This window comes from Pituophis catenifer, unplaced genomic scaffold, assembly GCF_029215685.1.
Source record: "Pituophis catenifer annectens isolate HBS135680 unplaced genomic scaffold, rPitCat1.0.hap2 SCAF_2, whole genome shotgun sequence".
Classification (NCBI taxonomy): Eukaryota; Metazoa; Chordata; class Lepidosauria; order Squamata; family Colubridae; genus Pituophis; species Pituophis catenifer.
In genome coordinates, this window is record NW_027256882.1 from 37,994,557 (window position 1) to 38,016,080 (window position 21,524).

The 21,524-nt window shown below is 44.8% G+C and overlaps 1 protein-coding gene across 1 annotated transcript in view; it reads right to left on the reverse strand.

Annotated features, from left to right (window-relative positions):
* Positions 1-1,926: 1,926 nt before the first annotated feature.
* Positions 1,927-21,524, reverse strand: part of DDAH2 (DDAH family member 2, ADMA-independent) — a 56,094-nt gene continuing 36,496 nt past the window's right edge. Inside the window, exons 3-7 of the mRNA XM_070936665.1 lie at positions 18,716-18,815; positions 16,200-16,273; positions 13,252-13,371; positions 10,763-10,906; positions 1,927-3,851 (exon numbers count right to left, since the gene is read on the reverse strand). Coding sequence (XP_070792766.1) covers positions 3,735-3,851; positions 10,763-10,906; positions 13,252-13,371; positions 16,200-16,273; positions 18,716-18,815 — 555 coding nt within the window. The 3' untranslated portion in view covers positions 1,927-3,734. The remainder of the gene's footprint in view (positions 3,852-10,762; positions 10,907-13,251; positions 13,372-16,199; positions 16,274-18,715; positions 18,816-21,524) is intronic.

Genomic DNA, 21,524 nt, shown 5'->3' on the forward strand with positions numbered 1-21,524 from the left:
ACAGTAACCTTTCCCTGGATTGTGGAGGAAATGGGGATTTTACAGTAACCTTTCCCTGGATTGTGGAGGGAATGGATATTTTACAGTATCCTTCCCCTGGATTGTGGAGGGAATGGAGATTTTGCAGTATCCTTCCCCTGGAGTGGGGTGGGAAGGGAGATTTTGCAGTATCCTTCCCCTGGAGTGGGGTGGGAATGGAGATTTTACAGTATCCTTCCCCTGCCACACCCACCAAGCCATTCCCACTAAGCCACACCCATAGAACCGGTAGTAAAAAATTTTGAAACCCATCACAGCCCCGTGCCCCATTCTGGCTGCCATAGGCACTGCGGGCCGGTCCCATGGGCCAGATTTAAGCACCCCAAGGGCCTAATCCAGCTAATGGACATTGGGTTTGACACCCCTGGTCTATCTTGTTACTCTGTGATCTGCACTATCTCCTTATAACCTTCCTAGTACAATTCAAGATGCTGGATATCACCTTTAAAGCCATACGTGGCATAGAACTTGAGCTATTTGCAGATCTGCCTTCCCCTATGAACACTGCCCAACCCCGGGTATTCCCACTCCCACTCATTACGTCGTCACTTGATAGGATTTAAGTAGCATCACATTTTAGTGGCCGTCTTGCTCACTGGAATCATCTTCCCCCAGACATCTGATGGGCCTTGACTCTGTCTCCTTTAGAATGGTGTTTCCCCAGATCTGAATGGAGATAAATGCCTAGGTTGGGAATATCCAACCTTGGTAACTGTAAGAATTCTGGACTTCAACTCCCAGAATTCCCTGGGGAATTCTGAGAATGGAAGTTCACAAGTCTTAAAAGTCCCCCAAGGTTGGGCACACCTAGTCTTGGTGAATGGAGTCCCCTATTGTTTGTTAATTTAATCTATTCCGTTCAGCTTGCCATTTTTGCACATTTGTGTTTTCTTTCAAGAATGTGTAATTTATTTATTTTTATTTTTTTTTGGCTGTATGTTTAATTTATGTTGTATGAGGCCGAGAATCACATTCAATTGATTGAGTTGGACAGTTTGAAATAAACACAGGATGGGCCTCGTAGTGATTGCAATTCACAAAACCAAGCAGGAACTATCAGCTACGTATTACACCGTGCTAAGGAGTCAATATATGTTCTGATTTTATTTTGCTTTTCTTGCTTACTGTAGGAATAAAGAAACAGCAGACATCTAGCAAGGCACAAACATATTGTGATACACCATATTCCATTTGATGTGAAAGTTTCACAACACAGCTAGATGCCATGCATGGACACATGTTGAAAATATCTTGTTGGCTTTGGAGAATCATCCTTTATCATCTCTATTCCATTACTTCTCACACAGTTAAAGAAAATAAATCTGAAATCCAAATATCCTTTTATCTCCTTTTATTTTGCCCTTTGAATTGTTAGGAGACACCATGATTTATTAGACAGAAAACAGAAAAAAACTTATTGAGATAGTCCTTGACTTACAATCATTCGTTTAGTAACCGCGCTGAAAAAAAATGACCATTTTTCACAATTACCATTTTAGCATCCCCACGGTCATGTGATCAAGATTCGGACACTTGGCAACTGGCATGTATCTATGACTGTTGCAGTGTCCTGTGATCACATTTTGCAACCTTCTGACGAGCAAAGTCGACGGGGAAGCCAGATTCACTTAACAACTGTGTAACTAACTTAATGACTGCAGTGATTCAGTTAACACCTGTGGCAATAAAGGTCGAAAAAGGGGACAAAATCCACTTAACAAAATGTCTTCCTTAGCAACTGAAATTTTGGGCTCATTTGTGGACGTAAGTCAAGGACTACCTGTATTAAAAACAGCATGCCATTAAAATGGAAGCTCTTCAGTTGGACGATGGTAGGGTGAACCAAAATCCAAGAATGAAACCAAAGAAGAGAGACCCATTAAGAAATTGAGTTGTTGGCAGTCTTTTATTTATTACTTTTTTAAAAAACTGATTTCACAGAGGGTTAAACGAGGCAGTGAGTGAATCATCTAGGCTCCTAGAACTGGTCGTCAGCAGAATTGTTCTCAAGAACATTGCTACAAGTGCCCCTTATCCACATTACACAAATACACAACGTGGTGCTGTTGAAGGAAAAGTCTCCTCGGTTGATGACTTTCGTTTTGTGAGTTTTCACAGAAGTGGGATGAAGGAAACTGCTGTGAGCTGGGAAAACAGCGGAGAATAACTCTATACTCTCAGAAATCCAAAATTAAAAGCACCGTGGTATAGAGTAGGCTAAGGAGAGATATAAGATACCATTTACGAAGTTGTGGAGTCCTTGCTGCTCTCTGAGCTTCATTGTCTACTTGCAGATGTTTCATTATCCAACTGATGACATAACCTAGTCGGGTAATGAAATGTCTGCAAGACATCAACCAAGCTCAGAGAACACCAAGGATTCCTCAGTTCAACCCTGAGCTGCAGATATTCTCCTCTATTGCTACTTGTGAAGTTTTTTGAGAACATTTCAGAGGCAGTGAAGGTCATCTGGACCTTCACCACCACTAAGACTTCTGCCAGGACATATGCAATGTTAGATTTCCACCATTACTGGTTAGGGATGCCTCCTAATCCATAATAACCAGTGGTATTAGAATTATCCAGTTCTCTAACAATGGAAGATGATCTATTTGCCAAGCCAGCCAAAGACCATTTGCAATAACAATCGCAAGCAGACCTTGGCTACAAGAATACCTCTGTTTTCCAAAACTAATATAATGATATAGAAAGAGAAAAAAAAAATAAAGGTCCTATTTTGGCCACCAGCTCCTAAGGATCTTCCCCCCCCCAAAAAAAAAAGGCTGCCCACAACTATATCTCAGTATCTATTGCAATAATCTTGTCCCACAAAATCCTCTCATTGACAAAGCCAAAAAAGAAGAAGAAGAAGGGAGGAAAAAAGCACCACTGTGAATCTTAAATCCTCCAAGTGGGGTTGAACATTTGAGAACCTTATTATAAAATAGGAGTTACTGACGAATTGCTGAAAGGCCAAGCTTCCTTGATGTGGCTTTTATTAAGTTTTGGGAGCAAGAGATATAAACTCCTATCTATGCCGGAGTAAAAAATCTTTCTAAAGGGTAACATAAAGGTAAAGGTTCCCCTCGCACATATGTGCTAGTGGTTCCCGACTCTAGGGGGTGGTGCTAATCTCCGTTTCAAAGCCGAAGAGAGCCAGCGCTGTCCGAAGACCTCTCCGTGGTCATGTGGCCGGCATGACTAAACGCCAAAGGCGCATGGAACGCTGTTACCTTCCCACCAAAGGTGGTCCCTATTTTTCTACTTGCCTTTTTTTTAACGTGCTTTCGAACTGCTAGGTTGGCAGAAGCTGGGACAAGTAACGGGAGCTCACCCCGTTACGCGGCACTAGGGATTCGAACCGCTGAACTGCCGACCTTTCGATCGACAAGCTCAGCGTCTTAGCCACTGAGCCACCACATCCCTTATGGGTAACATAAGAAAAGGTAAAGAGAGAAAAGTAAAGAGAGGTAAGACTTGGTGGGGAAGAGAAGGTCCAATGTAAATTAAAAGAGAAACAGATACCAAATTTAAATCTGACCTAATTAGCAGGCGTGGGAATTAGGGTGGCACTCTGCTTCGTAAGGAAGTGGAGGGATGGTGGGGAAAGAGCTACATTGCTCTACACAAAGAAAACAAGGAAAGGGCTCCAGGAACTGGGGGGGAATCTGTATTTTTGTGTAGATCTATAGGCACTAGATCTCCAGCTTCTTATTGATGAGAAGAGAACAGGAAGAGAGAGTCCCACCAAGTTTGGCTACTTCTGTGCACGCCGCAGGGATCAGGGTGTAATCTGGAAGCTTCTGAAAAGGCTAAGAACACAAGCAAAACAGAAACGTGTTATTTCTCTTTTACAAATGCAAACCCCTCCTAACTCGGCTCTTTTAAAGCAGGAATAGACCATATTTTCTGAGTTGGAGCCACACCTGACATTTTGAGATGTGGCAATCTCTGACTTTCTCACAACGCACTCACAACACAACTGATTGCAGAGATATGCCCGCTCAGAAAATGGCCGCCATCACAGACCCATTAGTCACAAAACATTCGATTATCAAAAGATAAATTAGCTTCTGAGATGCTCTCTGCCATCCCAGCAGGATCTTTGGAGGTACAGAATACAGAATAATAGAGTTGGAAGGGACCTTGGAGTTCTTCTATATATATGGAAGAGACTCTATACCAGGGGTGTCAAACTCATGGCCCACGGTCCAGATCTGGCCCGCTGGATGCTTAGATCTGGCCTGCGGGGCCGCCCTGGAAACAACAAAGGGCCGGCCCTTGGTGCCTCTGGCAGAGGGCTAGCAAAACAAACTAAAGAACAAAAACGAAAGGAGAGATGTTTCCTCTTTTGCATTTGATCATCCAAAAGAAGGGACAGGAAAGGAGAAAGGGAAAGAGGAAAGAAAAAGATGGGAAGAGAGCAAGGAAGGAAAAATAAGGGAAGAGGGGAAGGAAGAAGAAAGGAGAAGGAAGGAAGGAAGGAAGGAAGGAAGGAAGGAAGGAAGGAAGGAAGGAAGGAAGGAAGGAAGGAAGGAAGGAAGGAAGGAGATTATAATGAGAGTGACGGAGGGTCTGAGAGAAGTCCTGCCTTAGCACATGGCCACCACAGGTGCCCCCGACATGAGTGTTGTCGAGCTGGCCATGCCCACTCTGGCCACACACACACCGCCCCCCCATCTCCCCCCTCCCGAGGTCAAACACAACCCTGATGTGGCCCTCGATGAAATCGAGTTTGACACCCCTGCTCTATACCATTTCAGACAAATGATTGTCCAGTCTCTTCTTAAAAGCCTCCAGTGATGGAGCATCCACAGCTTCTGAAGGCAAAGCTGTCCCACTGATTAATTGTTCTCACTGTTAGGAAATTTCTCCTTAGTTCTAGGTTGCTTCTCTCCTTGATTAGTTTCCATCCATTATGGTAGACAGGCTAACAAAGAAATGGAAGGCAGAGTAGATATATATACAGATGATGTTACTTAGTTTGGGTAATGAAAGGTCAGCAGGAAAACAACCAAGCTCAGAGAGCACTAAGTACCCCTCATTTCAACCCTGATCTACAAATATTTGCTTCTATAGGTTGATATAGACAACCCAAGGAGGGAAGACAAATTTAGATAGAGCTGAGGTGGCACAGTGGTTAGAGTGCAGTACTGCAACTACTTCAGCTGACTGCTAGTTCAGCAGATCAAATCTCACCGGCTCAAGGTTGACTCAGCCTTCCATCCTTCCGAGGTGGGTAAAATGAGGACTCAGATTGTTGGGGGCAATATGCTATTTAGTATACTGTCTTTGGTGTAAGCCGCCCAGAATCCTCGGAGAGTGGGCGGCATAGAAATATGACTAATAAATAAATAAATAAATAAATAAATTTGCTGGCAGTCTATTTCATACATGGCAACTTACTTCAGATTGCTAACTATCTGAGAAGAAGCTTTTCAATCATTCAGGAAAAAAAACCACCTTAACTGACTTATTATAAACGAGGCTGGGACATTCCACTTACAATTTCTAAAAGTTGCAAGAGGAGAATTGTGATAACGTATGGTTGCTAAAAATCAGGAGTTTAGTCACACTTTTTCTGACTAACATTTTTTGTAACAGTGTACATTTTCATCAGCTGCAGGCCACGTCATCAGATGCAGGGTTTAAACTGGGATGAGTTGAGGGAGGAGAAGGAAGGAGATGTTCACACTGGTGATGTTAAATAGCTAAATCAGGGGTCAGCAACCTGTGGCTCTGGAGCCGCATGCAACTCTTTGGACCCTCTGCTGTGGCTCCCTGTCAGGTGATCCCACCACTGGCTGGCCCCGCCCCTCGCCTTCCCCTCCCAGTCACTCCTCGCTTGGCCTGAGAAGGTAAGGGTAACGGCGGGGATGGAGAAGCAGCCAGGGCAGAGACAGAGAGATACAGAGAGAGGGGGAGAGAGACAGACATAGAGAGATACAGAGAGAGAGGGAGGGTGGGAGAGAGGGAGGAGGGGAGAGAGAGAGATGTCAAAAGGATTTTGTGGTTCCCGGTGCTTTTTAATAACTGGTTCTCTGCCCTAATGACCGGCTGGATAGGCATGGCTAGGGGGTCATATGACTGGTGGAAGTAAGTGACATCGAGTTGGCCACGCCCACCCAGGTTTTGTGGCTCCCGGTGTTTTCTTTTCTGTGGGAAACAAGTCCAAATGGCTCTTTGAGTATTTAAGGTTGCAGACCCCTGAGCTAAACAATAAAATAAAATGATGGTACTTGAGTAAGGAAATGTCTACCAGCAAATCCCCAAGCTCAGAGAGCACCAAGAACCTGACATTTCAGCCCTGAGGTACAGATACTCTCTTCTATTGAAGACAAGTTATTAATGCAAATGTAGGTTACATTGTGAGGTAGATAATCAACACTTATGATAGGTTAAAACCCCACTGTAAAATGAGACTTAAAGAGGATGTGGAGACTCTAGAAAGAGTGCAGAGAAGAGCAACAAAGATGATTAGGGGACTGGAGGCTAAAACCTATAAAGAACAGTTGCAGGAATTAGGTGTAGCAGATATTTTCTTTATCTCAACCCCTCTGCTTTACACCAGAGAGGAACAATGTTTATTTTTTCAAAAATACCGTCCTTGGGTATTCCTAGTTTAATGAAAAGAAAGACTAGGGGTGATAATGATAGCAGTGTTTCAACATCTAAAGGGGTGACATAAAAAAGAGGGCGTCAACCTATTTTCGAAAGCGCCTGAAAGCAGGACAAGAAGCAATGGATGGAAACTAATCAAGGAGAGAAGCAACCTAGAACTAAGGTGAACATTCCTAACAGTTAGAACAATTAATCAGTGGAATAATTTGCCTCCAACAAATTATTGGGTAGGTGCTCCAACACTGGAGGTTTTTAAGAAGAGATTGGACAACAATTTATCTGAAATGGTATAGGGTTTCCTGCTCAACCAGGAGGTTGGACTAGAAGACCTCCAAGGTCCCTTCCAACTTTGTTATTCTGTTATCTTGGCTACTTGAAGGTGTGTGAAACTCCCAGAATTCTGCTTAAACATCAAAATTGATCAAGGGTTTGCGGAACTCAGTTACATTAAAAAGTCTCAGGTTATCTCACAAGATCTCAACAAACAGTGGGTTTGTCAGATCAGGTGACTTGCAGTTCATGGAAACCTGCGTCCTTAAATAAACTAAGCCTTTTTTTAAAAAAAACCTTTTCCAGACCAAGATTAAAAGACTTTATAGAGATCTGCACTTCTTGCTTTCTTGATCTTGCCAGACTGCCTGGGGCTTGGCTGCAGGGATCATACCAATGCCTCTAACATATCTCATTTTCACTATGCCAATTTCCTATTTAATTTTAATTATTTTTTTAAAAGGTGGAATGGGTTCCCAGGGAGCTTTCTGAGTACACATTGGTATTTGAGGATGTACAGTATAAGAACCTTTCTGATATTTCAAATGTGTCCCAATAGAAGAGAGTTATTTGTGGCTCAGCGTTGAACTGAGGGGCCCTTGGTGCTCTCTGAATTTGGTTGTTTGCTTGCAGATGTTTCAGTATATGACTAGAAACATTAAAAGCAACAGAGTGTGCGGTTTGCTCTCTGTTTATATACAGTAGCTTGCCCTGCGAGTATTCGTGGGGTTGTAGTTTTCTCCTTAGCAGTTTCTTGAATAGCATTGTTTTCTACTTCATTATTTGTCTGGTGTTAATCCCTGCTTATCTGGATGTTGGCAGCTAGAAAGGATTTGTTCTAGTCCTATCTATCTATCTATCTATCTATCTATCTATCTATCTATCTATCTATCTATCTACCTACCTACCTACCTACCTACTTACCTACCTACCTAGGGGTGGGCTTCAAAATTTTTAGCAAGGGGTTCTCTGCCCAGTTGCTGGGTGGGAGTGGCCATGGCGGTTGTGGCCTAGTCGGCCTCCTGCACCATGGTGGGGGGGTGTTTTTGCCCTCCCCAGGCTCCGGAGGCTTTCCTCGAGCTTCCGGGAGGGCAAAAACAGCCACCCCAAATCCGGAGGCCCTCTGGAGGCCGGGTAGGTCTGTTTTTCACCGTCCCAAAGCCTCCGCGCGTGCCTTGCACTTACCTGCATCCAAAACGGGCCGCGTGGGGACTCCTGGGAGGGGCAGGGTGCGGTGAGTGGGGCCAGCCAGGAGTGGGATTTGGGGGTTCTCTGAACTGTATAGAATCTTAGCTAGAGGTTCTCCCAAACCCCTGTGAACCCCCAGTAGCCCACCTATCTATTTATCTATCTATCTATCTATCTATCTATCTATCTATCTATCTATCTATCTATCATCTATCTATCTATCATCTATCTATCTATCTATCTACCTCTATCTATCTATCTATCTATCTATCTATCTATCTATCTATCTATCTATCTATCATCTATCTATCTATCTATCTATCTATCATCTATCTATCTATCATCTATCTATCTATCTATCTATCTATCTATCTATCTATCTATCTACCTCTATCTATCTATCTATCTATCTATCTATCTATCTATCATCTATCTATCTATCTATCTATCTATCTATCTATCTATCTATCTATCTATTTTTGTTCCTTTCTTAGCTTTTTATTGTTTCTTTTTTAATAGTGTGTAAATGTGGTTTATCTCTGTGATGACTGATTTTTCTGAATGCCAGGCTTCCAGGAATTCCCTAGAACTTTTTTGATTTAGTTCAGTCAAGGGTGCTCATAGTTTCCCAGTTGAAACTAAAGTTGAGCCTGTCCAAGCGTTATGAGATTAAGTAATTTTCATTGTGTGTTCTGACAGCTAGTTTATTTTTAGCCTGCTTTTATTATTTTTATAAATAACTCAAGGCAGAGAACATTCCTAATACTCTTTTCTCCTCTTATGTTACCCACAACAACAATCCCGTAAGGTGGATTGGGCTGAGAGTGTGTGACTGACCCAAAATCACCCAGCTGGCTTCCCTAACTAAAGCGGGACTAGCCTGGTGTCTTAACCACTAGAACAAACTCGTTCTCCAGCAGGGATGAAATCCAGCAGGTTCTGACAGGTTCTGGAGAACCAGTAGCGGGAATTTTGAGCGGTTCAGAGAACCGGTAGCAGAAATTTTGAGTAGTTCGGAGAACTGTCAAATACCACCTCTGGCTAGTCCCAGAGTGGGGAGGGAATGGGGATTTTGCAGTATCCTTCCCCTGCCATGCCCATCAAGCCACGCCCACAGAACCAGTAGTAAAAAAAAATTGGATTTCACCATTGTTCTCTAGGTTGGTATTCATGGATGCACTCTGCTAGTCTAGGGTGGGGACTTATTTTATTATTATTTTATTTTTTATTATTTTTATTTTTTCTACATTGTGTTTTTATCATCTGTAAGCCACTTAGAGTAAGCGGATAGGCAGCTATATAAATTTTCTAAAATAAATAAATAACCTTCTTCCTATCCATAGTGGGTCTTACAATCTTTACATTATGTATTGTTGATAATTCCTGTTTTTTCTTCTTGGGCTCCTGGATCTTTTGGTTTACTTAAAATGGATGTTTTATGCCAGTTGCCAAGCATGGTCATCGGAATGGGACTTTTCAGCTTCTGCCCTTGGCTGCGCCTGCTTCTCTGCTAGGCTTCCGCCTTGGGAATTCTCCTCTAGCTTTTCTCCTTGGCTGACACCCCCCCGCTCATTTGCCCTGGCCAGTGGGCCACGGCCCCTCTGTCCCACACGCTTCGGCATGGCCCATTCAATGCCACACTGTTGCTGAAGCATGTGGGACAGAGGGGCCATGGTCCACTGGCCAGGGCAAATGAACGGGTGTGTGTCAGCTGAGGAGAAAAGCTAGAGGAGAATCCCACCGAGGCAGAATCCTGGTGGAGAAGCAGGTGCAGCCAAGGGTAGGAGCCGAAAAGTCCTAAACTCGCAGTCACATGACCAGGGGGACAGACACTACAATTTCAGAACCAGATTATAAGTAGCTTTTGGCTGATCTCTTGTAAATTCAAACGGTTGCAAGCCGAGGATTGTCTATAGAGCTCCCCTTGAGTACATTTTTTGTTGTTGTTGTTGAGAAATTGATAATTATGGGAAAAGTGAAAGAAAGAGGATGACCAGCAGTGGTGATGGGTCCACCTTTGGAAGTCCTGAAGGGCCAAACAGTTCTGGAAAAGGTCCACCTCTGTGGTCATTAAGTTTCAAAACAAGTTGATGGCACATAATCAATCAATCAAATGCTGCAGATAGAACCCATTGCGTTCCCAAAAGCCCCCCACCCAAAGGTGGGCTGCTGGGGGTTCGCAGGGATTCGGGAGAACCTCTAGCTAAGATTCTGTGCAGTTCGGAGAACCTCCAAATCCCACTCCTGGTTGGCCCCGCCCCACCCGCCCCGCCCCTCCCCTCCCAGGAGTCCCCACATGACCCGTTTTGGATGCAGGTAAGTGCAGGGTGTGCATGGAGGCTCAGGGAGGGCGAAAAACGGGCCTACCGGAAGTTTGGGGAGGCCGGAAATGGGCCCTCCAGAGGGCATCCGGAGCCTAGGGAGGCCATTTTCGCCATCCCGGAGGTTCAAGGAGAGCTTCCAGAGCCCAGGGAGGGCAAAAATGCCCCCCACCACCACTACCATGGTGCAGGAGGCCTACTAGGCCACACCCACCATGGCCATGCCCACCCAGCAATCGGGCAGAGAACCCCTTGCTAAAATTTATGAAGCCCACCCCTGTCCCCATCCTTTCCATGAGACCCAAGTCTCCCCTTCGTCTTACTTGCACGCTGTTCGGATATTCTTCTGTGCTGCGATGCAGAAGGACGCTACTCTTCTGGCCCAGACGAGTGTAGATACAATTAGCAGCTGGGTCATCAGGAACTGTCAGCGTTTCGTAGTGGTGATCAGTTAATTGCTCCATGGTCTTCAGAAAAAAAGAGATGGGCGGTGGGGGGTTAGAGGAACTCAACTCATCTACAGCTCTAATCAAGATTGCATCGAAAAGATAATTTTCATTTTGTCTCCCCTATCCATCCTCATTCCACTCTTTCTTGAACTGGTTCATTTCCGAATGTCTCTGGAGATTCTCAGTCATCCGGGTCATGGTTGCCCCAAAGGTGCTTTTTCAAGAGCCAACTGGACTTTCTGGTTTTTCTTTTGAAGAAGAAAAGCTTCCTTGAAGCTTCTTTGAAGGAGAAAAGCTTCTCTTCAAAGAAGAGCTGAAGAAGCTTCTTGGATGAGAAGCAAAACGTCTTCAAAGAAAAACCAGAAAATCCAGTTGCCTCTTGAAAAAGCACCTTTGGTTCATTTCCAGCTTTCCTTTTTCTTTCTGAGGGAAACTTAAAAAAAACTGCCTTCCTAAATCAGATCCAGGTAGTCCTTGACTTACAACAGTTCATTTAGTGACCGTTTGAAGTTGCAACGGCACTGAAAAAAATGACTTACTTACTTACGACCGTTTTTCACACTTACAATTGTTGCCGCATCCCCTTGGTCCCGTGACCAAAATTTGGATGCTTGGTGACTGGCTCATATTTATGACGGTCGCAGCATCCGTGGGATCACGTGATCCTCTTTGGCGAACTTCCGACAAGCAAAGTCAATGGGGCAGCCAGATTCATTTAACAACCATGTTACTATTTAACAACGGCAGTGATTTACTCAACCACCTTAGCAAAAAAGGTAAAATGGGGCAAAACTCACTTAGCAACTATCTCGCTTAGCAACAGAAATTTGGGGGTCAGTGGTGGTCATAAGTTGAGGACTACTTGTATGTAAAAGAACCAAAACAGGGGTCAATTCGGGACTGTGAGGACAAGCCAATCTCCCCTTGAAGCAGGATCATTCTGCAAAATGTACCTCAGCAAGATATTAGGAAACGATTATTTATAAAAAGCTTTGGTCTGTTCTTTTTTTAATCAAACAATAAAACCCAAAGCAGCCTCCGATAGGGAGAGATTCATGGAGAACAAGGCTGTGAATACTAACCAATTGTGAAAACAAAATTAAATCTTCCTGTCCAAAGGCAGTATATCTCTTGAATTAATGGGTGCTGGAGATGATTATCACTGACAGGCCTTTGCTTGAGAAACTGGAACAGCTATTCTAGGAAAGTCATGCTAGTTACTGGGTGGGCAGCAACCCACACTGAGCTTTATTTAGCCAACCTCCAAAGTGTCCAAGAAACAAGCAAAGTGTCTGCTGTGTGATGGAAAATATGCCCGCAACTTTGAAAATAAAACCATAAAACAAAACAAAAAAACATTTTTTTTTCTTTGCCTGTCAGAGATTGGACAGAATTTTCTGTGGAGCTTATAGGTGGGCCTCAACTTACAACCATAATTGAGCCCGGATTTATGGTCATAAGTTGTGCCAGTCGTTAAGTGGGTCATCACAGGACTGACCCGATTTTACATATATATATATTTTTGGAACAATCATTAAACTGTCTACAATGGGCTTTTTTTTTTTTTTGGCCGGAAATTAGAAATGAACAACAGTTCCACACAGAAAAATATCATAAATCACCATCCTGAGACTGCAGGACACTGTAGATAGCCGTAAATCAGTGGTGAATTGCTACCGGTTCACTCCAGATCGGGCAAACCAGTAGCAGTGGCAGTGGGAGGTTCCACCCACCTGCTCAGATGCTTCTGCACATGTGCAGAAGCGCCCCGCGCGCGAACCAGTAGCAACGGGATTTGGTACGCGCCCTTGCCGTAAATGTGATCATGTGACTGTGGGGATAGGGATGGCCTCCTGAACTTTGAATCTGGCTTGTATCTTCTTTTGTTTTTGGTCCGTGGTAACTTCAAACGGTTGCTCAACAACCAGTCATAAGTCGAGGACTACCTAAACTGCATGAAACGGAGCAGTGACCTCTCTGCCATCCTGCTCTGTTTCTCTTCCAGAGAGGATGACTTATCTGCAAGAAATTCCTTGTCCTCTACAATTATCAGCATTGATGGTTATTGGGCAAGGACATTTTGGGAACGGGGATGAATGGAAGAAGGGTTCTTTCCAGAGGTGACATTCAGCCAGTTCGGACCAGTTCTGCCTGCCCACCCGCCCCGGTGTGAAGATGTCCTATTTAGCCACGTTTTTGAGGCCGGGTGCATGCGCAGAAGACGTGTCCCCAAAGCGAGTGTGCGTACGGCGAACCGGTGGTAAGCATTTCTGAAACCCACCGCTGGTTCTTTCCTAGGAGAGGATCGTCCCACGAACCTGAAGGCTCTTTAAGGAAAAGACCTTGGCGGTTCCAGGAATTACCTTCATGGCTTTCTTGGCCACTTCACTGCTGCCAATGACAACGGTGTCAGGTCCCGCCATGCTGCAGAAGCTGCGGAGATGCAACGTGCCTGAGACAGGAATGGTAGACACAGCAAAATCCTGCAGGAAGAGAACACTGCTTGAACTTCTGCAGAGGTTCAGGAGCCTCTGCAGAACATCTCTTCTCTTTCATACCTCCTATCTAGTACGTGATTTTACCCTTAACCTCACTTAAACAGTATATATAAATCACACTTCACAATTTGAGGCCCGCTGAGAACTATTGGGTTTCAATGCCCATCACCAAATGGTCCACCTTGAAAACCTGTGAGATATCTGAATTCAACTGAATTCAGACATTTCCTGGTGGGTTCGGGCAGACTTCTGAAATAGGAATTAGAGAAGTACAAAAATGTTGAATCCTTTCAAGCATGAATCACTTTGGGTAAGCCTGGAGTGGTGCGGTGGCCTAGAGGTGGAGCTGTCACCTCACAATCAGGAGGCTGCGAGTTCAATCCTAGGTAGAGGCAGATATTTCTCTATCTGGGCACATAGAGAATATATCTCCTGAACAAAACTCCGCATTGGCGACAGGAAGGGCATCTGGCCATTAAAACACTCTGCTAGCTCCATTCAGTTGCCCAGACTCCACCCCGCAAAGGATTATGGGGTTGTTAAATGAAGGTGATGATCACTTTGGGTAAGGCTGGAGCACTTCCAGGGAACTCTGGACCCACAGCATCTGTTTCAGACCAGAAATCCTTCACATGTGAATCATATAGCATATCTCTGATGAGGATGACGTTCTAGAGCAGTGTTTCCTAATGGCTGGCGAAAGAATTCTGGGAAATGAAGTCCACACATCCTTAAGCCGCCATTGCTATGAAACACTATTCTAGAGGGGAATTCTGGGAGTTGAAGTCCACATATCTTTAAGCCACCAAGGCTGTGTTCTAGAGGGTGAATTGGGAACCCCGTTCTTTGGGGGATGGAAACACAGATGGAAACGGACATCATCATTGTCTAGCTGTATACACTGGATTGTATTCCTGAAGTTCTCCATTTTAAAGCATTCAAAGCTAACAGCAAACACTGAGTTTTGCAGTCCTTGTGAGGTATTTGCCACCTGCCTGCCACCCATTTTGAACTATCATCCCTATTATTCTCAATTAACTGGATTGGGTTAAAGAGCACTGAACTCCGCAATGGGTTATTGGGTTGAGAAAGGCTGCTTAAAACATGTTTCAGAATCCCCTACCGCGAGCATCTTCACAGGAGCTCTTTGTGGGGGGAGGAGAAAATTCCTCCTTAAATGGAAAAAAATCCCAGTTTGGAAAAGTTATGTATGTCACGGTTGTCTCAAAGGTGCTTTCCAAAAGGCAACTGAAGTTTCTTGTGTTTTTTTTTAAAAAAAAACATTTCACTTCTCATACAAGAACTGAAGAAGTTTTTTGGATGAGAAGCGAAACGTTTTCAAGGGGAAAAAAACCAAGAAAGTATCTTTTGGGTATCTTTGAGATATTATTATTATTATTATTATTATTATTATTATTATTATTATTATTATTATTATTATTATTATTATTATTATTATTATTATTATTTGTATACCGCCCAACTCCCGAAGGACTCAGGGTGGTGAACAGCCAAATAAAATACATATAATACAAATGTTAAAAAACCATTAAAATGCAATTAAATAATTGGCCCGGAAATTTAAAACACCCCAAATTCATAAGACAAATTTAAAATTGAAGAATTTCAAAATTTTAAAAAAGTTTAAAAGAGAGGTTAGGCCAGGCCGGCCTGCTGGAAAAGAAATGTTTTGATGGCACGGCGGAAAGCGCGCAGGTCCGGGATCCTCCGTATCTCCGGGGGGAGCTCGTTCCAGATGGCGGGGGCCCCCACAGAGAAGGCTCTCCCCCTGGGGGCCGCCAGTCGACATTGTTTGGCCGATAATATAATATAATGTTTTTACTATCATTATTGTTTCTACATCATGCTATTCTCTTGTAAGGGATTTTTTTTTAAATGTATACCTTTGTTTTTTAATAAAGGCCTACTTACCTGCACTATCATGTATATTAAGGACTGAAGAGTCTGAAATAAAATCAGTGTTAATCTGGGTGCTGAACTTGTGACCTTTAAGTATTTCAAAATGGTCCTTTGCAACACTGGCAGTTGCTTAGTTTGCAAAATGTTGTGGGCAAAGAGGAAGTGTGCACTTAAAGGAGAGGAAGAACGAAGAAAGGAGGAAGAGATGGAGGAAGGAAGAGTAGGAGAGGAGAAATGGAAAAGTTGTGGTAAAATAAAGGGTGATAAATGGTAAAAGAGCAGCCCCAAACAACTAAAAATGAAAGTTAAAAGATAAGATGAATGAAAAATGATGGATAAAAGATTGTACATTTAAATATGTTTATGAGAAATAAAAACAAAAACTTCTTGGGGAAAAAAAAAGTACATGTGAAAAATAACCATGTTGTAGCATTTAGGTTGGAGGGATGAACAACTACCCCTGTTGCTAGGACAAACTGGCAGAATCCTGAAAGTCATGTGATTTTGTGGTTTTAAGATATATAATGAAATGTTGAATAATGGGGAAATTGCCAATCGGCCTCAAGCCATCCCTTTTGACTGCTTGTCCGATTGACCCTCATTGCAATGCAATTAATATAAGTGGTTTATGTTTGCTAGGCTTTAAATTCTAATAAACCTCTGAATCCTAAAATTGAGGCTTTTGTGGTGTGCTGTCTGTTCAATTGTTATTAAGAACAACTATACTCATAATCAGGTTTTTCCCCTGACATTCTCAAAATTGACACTATTCAGTATAGAATATAGATTACGGGAGAAGAAAAACCGAGAACAGTATCCAGGGTATACCAGCATCCATATATAAATATATCTTTGGGTTATGTGGATGGCCCATTCTAAAAAAGTCAACTCACTCTAAAAGCATCAGCTACCATCTCTGCTCCTCTATGATTGGTCCATTTGGAAATACCCACGAAGAACTCTCTACCTGTGGAAGAGAAAAGAAAGGTGGAGAACAGGATGAATGGCTCTTAAGAAGCTCTCCCCAGACTGAAGAAGCCTCCAGGTAGTCCTCGACTTATGTCCACAACTGAGGCCAAAATTTCTCTTGCTAAGTGAGACATTTGTTGAGTTTTGCCCCATGACCTTGGGACACAGCAATTGGTCATAAGTGTGAACCAGTTGCCAAGCATCTGAATTTTGATCACACAATCATGGGGATCGGGGGTGCTATTCAGCAGGTTCTGACAGGTTCTGGAGAACTGGTAGCGGAAATTTTGAGTAGTTCGGAGAACCATCAAATACCACCTCTGGCTGGCCCCAGAGTGGGGTGGGAATGGGGATTTTGCAGTATCCTTCCCCTGGAGTGGGGTAGGAATGGAGATTTTGCAGTATCCTTCCCCTGAAGTGGGGAGAGAATGGTGATTTTGCAGTATCCTTCCCCTGGAGTGGGGTGGGAATGGAGATTTTGTAGTATCCTTCCCCTGAAGTGGGGTGGGAATGGAGATTTTGCAGTATCCTTCCCCTGCCACGTCCATCAAGCCACACCACGCCCGCCAAGCCACGCCCACAGAACCGGTATTAAAAAAATTTGAATTCCACCACTGATGGGGATGCTACAAAGGGTTGTAAAACTGCCGTAAGTCACTTTTTTCACCGTTGTAAGTTGAGAACTACCTGTGCAGCTCAAATCTGACCAAAACTAAGCATTACATTTCACTAGAAAAGTCTTAACAGGTAGGATGGTCCTATATAAGGAAGAGGACTGCTTTTGAACAAGTTCACTCCTAAAACATGCTGCTGATGTGGTATTTTTTTTCCTTCTGTTCAATCACGTCTGATTCTTAGAGACTGTTAGGACCAGTCCCTGCAGTTTTCTTGGCAAAGATTTTCAGAAGCGGTTTGCCATTGCCCCCTTCTTAGGGTTGAGAGAAAATGACTGGCCCAAGGTCACCCAGCTGTTAATAGTAGGGGGAGTTAATTTGCAGCCCCATGGTTTCAGGTGGCCTCCAGCCCTCTTTTTCGTGTTCTTTGAAATGCTTTCTTACACTATTAAAATTCAATAGTGTTAGTTCCCATCTTTTTTTAGGAAGGAAACCCAGAAAAACTAATGCAGTTTAACATATTTAAGAGCTACCTCTTAAAAAAAAAAAAACTTAGGCAAGCCAGACCCTGTCCATATACCATATTTTTCAAACTATAAGACACACCAGACTATAAGACGCACCTAAATTTACAGGAGGAAAACAAAAAAAATATATTTTTTGGCCTCCGCGTATCATGTACTTTCCAGTCCCCCCGGAAGTACTCTGCAGTACTCCACACTACCCGTTTTCACCAAAAACGCACCCATTTTCGGCCTGCAGAGTGCTTCTGGGGGCCGGGGAGGGCAAAATTGTGACACGCAGAGCAGGGGTGGGTTCTACTTACCTTTACTACCGGTTCGCAGCGGGGCCGCACGCAGAAGCATTTTGGTGACGTCGGGGTCAGTGGGCGGGGCCTCCCGTTGGTGTTACTACCGGTGTGAACCGGGGGCAACCCACCACTGGTGCAGAGGGTTCGGGAGGCCAAGAACGCCCATATTTAGTCTATAAGATGCACCAAAATTTTCACCCACTTTGGGGTGGGGGTGGGAAAGGTGCGTCTTATATTCCAAAAAATACGGTACGTTATCAAATTTCAATAGTTGAGAATATATATGCAGCTATGGATTAAACTGCTGGCACCTTGGTGTTCTCTGGTTGTTTTCCTGCAAATGCTTCATTAACCTTGCACTGATGGTGTTACCAAATCTGGTAATGAAACATCTGGAAGAAAATCGTTAAGTTCAGAGAACATCAAGAAATCCCAGAAATTACCAGATTTGAATGACTCACCGCATTCTATGAAATGAAATAAAGCTCATCAACTGAATGAATGAACAAATAATGAATAACTTTTCCCCAAAAACAAAAGGCAACTTCTGAATCTGAAATAATTGCTCAGTTCTGCTTTAAAATATCAAGCTATTTTGGGCTCTGCAACATCATCAGATCTTTCATCACTGGCTCTCATTTGTCTGGAATGGTATAGGGCAGTGATGGCTAATCTTTTCGGGACTGAGTGCCCAAAGCACGCATGCACGAACCCCCAAAATGCAATGCGCGGCCCCTGCTCATGCTTTGCCCCATGCATGCGACCCACGCATGCGCCCTGACCCCCCGCATGCACGCGCAGCCCCCCCCACTTGTTCTGCCCCCGCGCATGCGCGGCAGAGACCCGAAGACCAGCTGGCCAGCGGGAGGCGTGCGCGCAAGCACAGCAGAGCTGAACTGGGGCAACGGCTCACATGCCCACAGAGAGGGTGCTGCGTGCCACCTCTGGCACATGCGCCATAGGTTCACCATCACGGTTATAGGATAAAGAGCACAATAATGGTGGGCCAACTCACCTGTAAAGAGCACATCGCTTCCATCCAGGGTGGCTCCCTCATCTGTAACTTCCACGACACGGAGTTTTAGCTCCTCCAAGACCTTTTTGACACAGCTGATCTGTAAAAATGACAGACAGGAAATGGGGAGGAGGGGAGAAACATAGAGACACCTGTTATGGCTGGAGCACTTAACCTCAACCTTTAACTTCTCATTCTTCAGACAAGATTCAACAGAGTGTCCATCAAATGGCTTCTTGCACCTTAGTTATTACTAGACAACCAAAGGCCCATTGGGTGTTGTGACCCCGACTCCCGAGCCTGTCCTAACAGAGGCAGAGGACTCAGAAGGTGATGGGGAGGAACTGATAAGGCCTCCCTCTCCAGGACCCTCCTCTCTGGCAATGCCTCAGGTTCCATCCGAAGGCCAAGAGGAACAGCCTGGGATATGCCAGGAGGAAAGCATATCGGAACAACAACAGATAGGGAGCGAGGATGATGAATCCTGGCTTGATCCCAGGCAGCGTCGGAGGGAGAAGCGTGCGGAGCAACAAAAGAGGCGTGGGAGGGCCAGAGATTGAGCTGAGTCACTGAACCACACCCCACAAGGAATAAAAGTGGGTGTGATTGCTCTTCAGGCTTTGTGACGGTCAAAGTTAAAAACCTGAGAGTCACATCGCGTTACCTGAAATCTGGCTTGTGCATATTTGGATTGGACCTTGGCGAACTCTTGGTTCGTGGATTACTTTTTGCTACTGAATTGGACTGAGGATAAACTCTCTCTTGCTTACTGTGAGTGAAAACTGACTTGGCAGGCATTTCGCAGTTTACTGCCAAAACTCTTATCTGCAAGGGTTTCTAGTCTGATTGCTTAATAAAATCTTGGCAGGCGTGCCTGGTTGTGTGTTTGCCTGTGTGGGGAAGGGGGACAGAACATTGGGTCATCCCTTGAGAGAAAGACAGTGCAGCATGATGGAAAAATTATAGTGGCAAACTATAATTGACTTGTTCATGGGAAGCTGGCAGGGAGTGTCAGAAATCATAATAACGCGGAATGGACAACGTGCCACAGCCAATTCGCTATGGCCAACTCACCACGGGATAACTCACCACGGCCAACTTGCTGTAGGACAACTCACCATGAGACAATTTTAACAATTCTATTTAATTATTTTATTTTTTATTTTATTTTATTTTATATTGGATTTCTATACCGCCCTTCTCCCTGAGGACTCAGGGCGGTGTACAGCCAGATTAAAAAACATGCAGAACAAATATTAAAAACAATTAAAAGATATATAAATTTGGCCCAATTAAAACTCATTACCAATTAAAAACGTTTAAAACATTTAAAAAACAGTTAAAAATTTCATCTTAAGCCAGCCCGGCTTGTTTAAATAAATGGGTTTTAAGGGCGCGACGGAAGGCACTGAGGTCTTGGATTCTCCGTATCTCTGGGGGGAGCTGATTCCAGAGGGTAGGTGCCCCCACAGAGAAGGCTCTCCCCCTGGGGGTCACCAGCTTACATTGTCTGGCTGATGGCACCCCGAGGAGGCCCTCTCTGTGGGAGCGCACGGGTCGATGGGAGGTCGTTGGTAGCAGCAGGCGGTCTCGAAGATAGCTAGGCCCTATGCCATGGAGCGCTTTAAAGGTGATAACCAACACCTTGAAGCGCACCCGGAAGACAACTGGGAGCCAGTGCAGCTCGCGCAGGAGCGGTGTTACATGGGAGCGCCATGCTGCTCCCGTCACTACCCGCGCTGCTGCGTTCTGGACCAGCTGGAGCCTCCGGGTGCTCCTCAAGGGGAGCCCCATGTAGAGAGCATTGCAATAGTCAAGGCGAGAGGTGACGAGGGCGTGAGTGACTGTGCACAGGGAATCCCGATCAAGAAAGGGCCGCAACTGGCGAATCAGGCGAACCTGACAAAAGGTCCCCCTGGTTACAGCCGTCAGATGTTCCTCCAAGGACAGCTGCATATCCAGGAGGACTCCCAGATTGCGAGCCCTCTCTGTGGGGGCCAATGACTCGCCCCCAATAATCAGTGATGGAGTCAACTGACTATATCGGGATGCCGGAAGCCACAGCCACTCAGTCTTGGAAGGGTTGAGCCTGAGCCTGTTCCTCCCCATCCAGATCCGTACAGCCTCCAGGCACTGGGACATCACTTCAAGGGCATCGTTGGGGTGGCCTGGGGTGGAGATGTACAGCTGGGTGTCATCAGCGTACTGGTGGTATCTCACCCCAAAGCCACGGATGATCTCACCCAGCGGCTTCACATAAATGTTGAACAGGAGAGGCGAGAGGACCGATCCCTGCGGCACTCCACAAATGAGAGGCCTCGAGGTCGACCTCTGCCCCCCTGCCAACACAAACTGCGACCGGTCGGAGAGAAAGGAGGAGAACCACCGCAACACGGTGCCTCCCACCCCCAACTCTTCCAGCCGGTGCAACATGATACCATGGTCGATGGTATCAAAAGCCGCTGAGAGGTCTAACAGGACCAGAACAGAGGAACAACCCCTGTCCCGAGCCCTCCAGAGATCATCAACCAACGCGACCAATGCCGTTTCTGTGCTGTGCCCAGACCTGAAACCCGACTGGAACGGATCTAGATAAGATGTTTCCTCCAGGAATTGCGGAAACTGTCGTGCGACCACACTCTCAACAACCTTCGCCATAAAGCGAAGGTTGGAGACAGGACGATAGTTGGCCAATATTGCCGGATCCAGGGACGGCTCCTTGAGGAGAGGCCTCACCACCGCCTCTTTCAAGGCGGTGGGGAAGTAACCCTCACTCAACGAAGCGTTGATAACACCCTGAAGCCAGCCT